The sequence below is a fragment of the Chaetura pelagica genome, unplaced genomic scaffold (assembly GCF_000747805.2).
Source record: "Chaetura pelagica isolate M959 unplaced genomic scaffold, ChaPel_1.0 scaffold307, whole genome shotgun sequence".
NCBI lineage: Eukaryota > Metazoa > Chordata > Aves > Apodiformes > Apodidae > Chaetura > Chaetura pelagica.
Window position 1 is genome coordinate 714,996 of NW_009953940.1, and position 3,625 is coordinate 718,620.

General features: G+C 45.2%; 1 protein-coding gene across 1 annotated transcript in view; it reads left to right on the top strand.

Annotated features, from left to right (window-relative positions):
- Positions 1-3,625, top strand: part of IFT172 (intraflagellar transport 172) — a 33,931-nt gene that overhangs the window by 1,997 nt on the left and 28,309 nt on the right. Inside the window, exons 2-5 of the mRNA XM_010001763.1 lie at positions 7-111; positions 793-832; positions 2,518-2,583; positions 2,885-2,964. Of these exons, the coding sequence (XP_010000065.1) occupies positions 7-111; positions 793-832; positions 2,518-2,583; positions 2,885-2,964 (291 nt within the window). The remainder of the gene's footprint in view (positions 1-6; positions 112-792; positions 833-2,517; positions 2,584-2,884; positions 2,965-3,625) is intronic.

Genomic DNA, 3,625 nt, shown 5'->3' on the forward strand with positions numbered 1-3,625 from the left:
CGGCAGGAGAAGCTACGTGGTGAGAGGCATGGCCTTCTCCCCGGACTCCACCAAGATCGCCATCGGCCAGACGGACAACATCGTCTACGTGTACAGGATCGGCGAGGAGTGGTGAGTCTGCTGGGGGCTGTCCCTGGGGAGGGGGCTGCTCTCCCCTTCCTGCCTGCAGCCTGCTTCCCTGGAATCGTTCTGGTTGGGGAAAACAATTAAGGTCATCAGGTCCCACCGTGCACTCAGCGCTGCCAAGGCCACCGCTAAACCGTGGCCCTCAGCACCACAGCTGAACAGCTTTGAAATCCCTGATGTTGACTTAACTTTCCAGGCGCTGATGCTGTGCTTGACAGTGTCCTGCCCTGCTCCTCAGCCTGCTGGGCATCATCTCACCTGCAGGGGGTGTCTCAGGTTTTTCTGTGGTAAACAAGCAGGGTTCCCTCCAGCACAGCCCCTGTGGAGCCCGGTGCAAGCTGTGCCAGCTGAGATCCTGTGGAGCTGTAGCTCCTGTGCTGCTGTCCCCTCTTGCATATGTGTGGAACTCTGGCACAACACATGCCAGCACGTGAGGATGAAGTGAGGCAGGTCTGTCTCAGAGGTGCAGGTCACCAGAATTTTGAAAGTTGGGGGTCTTTTTAATTTTCTGCCTAAAGTTGGCTTGTGATAGACAACCAGTGTACAAAACTGAAATGGCCTGTGTTTGGCAATGCTAAGACCGACTGAATATAAGCAGTAGGGTAACCAGAATGGGCAGTATTAGTACCTTAGCTGATAGTAATTTTTGTCTACCTTTTTCTGCAGGGGTGACAAGAAAGTGATATGCAACAAGTTCATCCAAACGGTGAGACTCAGACTCCTGTTTAACTCCCTTTTCTCCAACATAGGTAGGATAAAGACAATTGGAGGTCTCTGCTCATAGTAGAGGTGTACTTGGCCAGACTGTCAGTAGTGGTACTTGATCTTCAAAATGTGCAGTTAGATCCTAAGATAATCTCTCAAATTTGAGGCTGCTCTCACTGTTCCTGGCATGCTGCTTGCCTGCTGGCAGGACTGAGCTCCCTGCCCTCTGCCTCTCTGCTGCAGCACCTGGCTGCAGCCTGGCTGGGGGCTGCTGGCCTCTCACAGGCTTAGGTGCTGTGCACAATGTGCCTGCAGGTTTTTGTATTTTTAACGTAGTGCTTCTTTTATCTTTTTATCCTCTCATATTCCCCATGCCTTTTCTACCATTTTTGTCATAATCAATTATTTATTTTTTCTAATGCTATTTGTGTGGTTTTTTACCACTGTGTCAAGTTTTCTCCTGTAACTAAATATTGTCATTTACAAATTTCTGGTGTGTTCAGTCAATACAAGAGATCACTTATCATGCCCTTTCCCTCTTCTGCTATTGGCAAAACCTGCTGAGCAGTCTTACACAGTGTGAGAGTACAGTGACACTGTTCAGCTCTGCTGGCAAACCAGGCATCCTGCTAGAGGGTCAGGATGAGTATGTGCAGGTTTAACCTCTTTGCACTAGTAGCTGAGCACATTACCACTTTGTGGTGCTCATTTCCAAGCTACCACTGGGCTGCTTCTGATTGCCTTAGACTGAAAATAAGGGTATGGCAGATAATGAGGGAAATACACAAATGTCTGGGAAACAGGTAAAATAAAAAATGGGGTTTGGTCATTGGTTGGACATACGAGCAGCTTAAGTATCCAGGTACATTTTGGTATCTGATTGTAGCTGTGAATGGTCAGAGTAGGGGATAGAAGATGAGATGTGTAAAGGAGGGTGTATATATGTCTAAAGCAGGTCCACATGCTTAAAATGGCACAGATGAGACAGTGAGGTCAGTGTGGCAAACACTAGCCTTTATGTTGACTGAAATTCTTCCGCTTACATGTGAAGTGGTTCTGTTGACTCTCTTGGCTCTTACAGTTGAGTTATGTTGTCAGCTTTATTCATCCTGACCCCGCCTCAAATTTTGAGGAGACCTTTGGTTTGGATTTAACAAACATTTTTCTACCTGACCTACTTCATAGCAGCTGATAACCATCTGGCTTGTAAATAAAAAATTAAAGACTGTTTCTGATTCAACAAATGAAAATCCAATGTACAAATATGCTCATATCTATTAGAGAAGCTGACAGAGTCAAATTATTTTTATTTTATACTCATTGTTGCAAAAAATCTTTTAAAATAGCCATGATTTTGTACATTCAACAATAGCATATGGAAAACCACACACCTGATCAATAAGTGGCTCTCTCAGAAGAGCATCCATACTGAACACATCCAGCATAACTTTGTTGCCCTGCTTTAGCCCTTCTGACCTTATTACTTTGCCCCAGCTTGCTATTCTGCAGTTTAAGCTTCAGCATGGGGGGGCCTCAATCCTCCTTTACCATCTGTCCAAATGTCCCCATCTCTTCTCTTTCTCGTTCTGACTGGTCTTACTGTTCCTGAGCTGTCTTATAAAGCCATTGGGCAAGAAGCTCAGTAGGGTGGAGTTCTTACCCCTTTTTTTACCTCCTCTTTGGCAGAGTGCTGTGACCTGTTTGTCGTGGCCAGCAGAGAATGTCATTGTCTTTGGTCTTGCCGAAGGAAAGGTAGAGAAGCTTGTTGTTTGTCTGCTTTTCTTTGCCATGCGGGGGCTACCAGGGACCACAAGCACCTGGGCTGCAGGGTGGGAGCCATTACACTTGGCCATTACATCTGGTCCATTTCCCAAGCCTTTCTAGAAACGTGGAAGAGTGATTCCAGCTTTACCACTTCTTCTCCAACCTACTGGAGAGGAATGAGCTTCCTGTGATTTCCGACACTGGTCACAGACTGGGAAACCTCTGGGGTTATCAGACTGGGGAAGTCCTCTGCAGGCAGAAGCAACATTGATGAGATTCTCTTTCTTAGGTTCGTTTAGCAAATACAAAGAACAACAAGTCTTCCACCATTTATGGGACAGATTCCTACGTGGTCTCACTAACTGCCAAGTGAGTATGGCATCACTTCAGCCTAGGCTGCTTTGGCTCAGCCTCCTGCTGCTGACCCTGGCATGGCTGGGGGCAGTATGGGAAGCTGTCAGAGTGTCTTTCTGCTGCCAATTCCTTGTGGACATAACAGCATGCTGTGCTTTCCAGAAGGAATTCCTTCCTAAAATCTGATACCTTGCTGTGCTATGCCAGCCCATGCATTTTTGTTGTCCCTCAAATGTTTCAGGATGCAAGTCCTCATGAGATTACTTACATACTTTGCTTTATTTCAATCCATGACTTTATAAAGATTAAATTAGTTACCTTCATCTAGCTAATTACTAACATTAGTCAAGGTCAAGGGCTATGTTCTGCCAGATAAAACTGTGACAAGGCTATAATTAGAAAAATAACCATGAAGTACAATTTGAAATTATTTTAATTAAGATTTCGTTTCACTTTACCTAAAAAGTGCAATATATGTTATGGTCCTAGCAGTAGGATTTACACTAAATGGTGTCACTCTGGTTTTTGAGTGCTAAACAAATGTAAATACCTTAAAGCTAGTCTAGGACTCTTGACTTCCTACTGCTGAGAAATCCCTCCAAAGTCTGTCTGCCTTTGCATCTACCCCAAAGGGTTTCTATTTCCTCTCTCTTCCTCTCTTTTCATGCCCCCAACT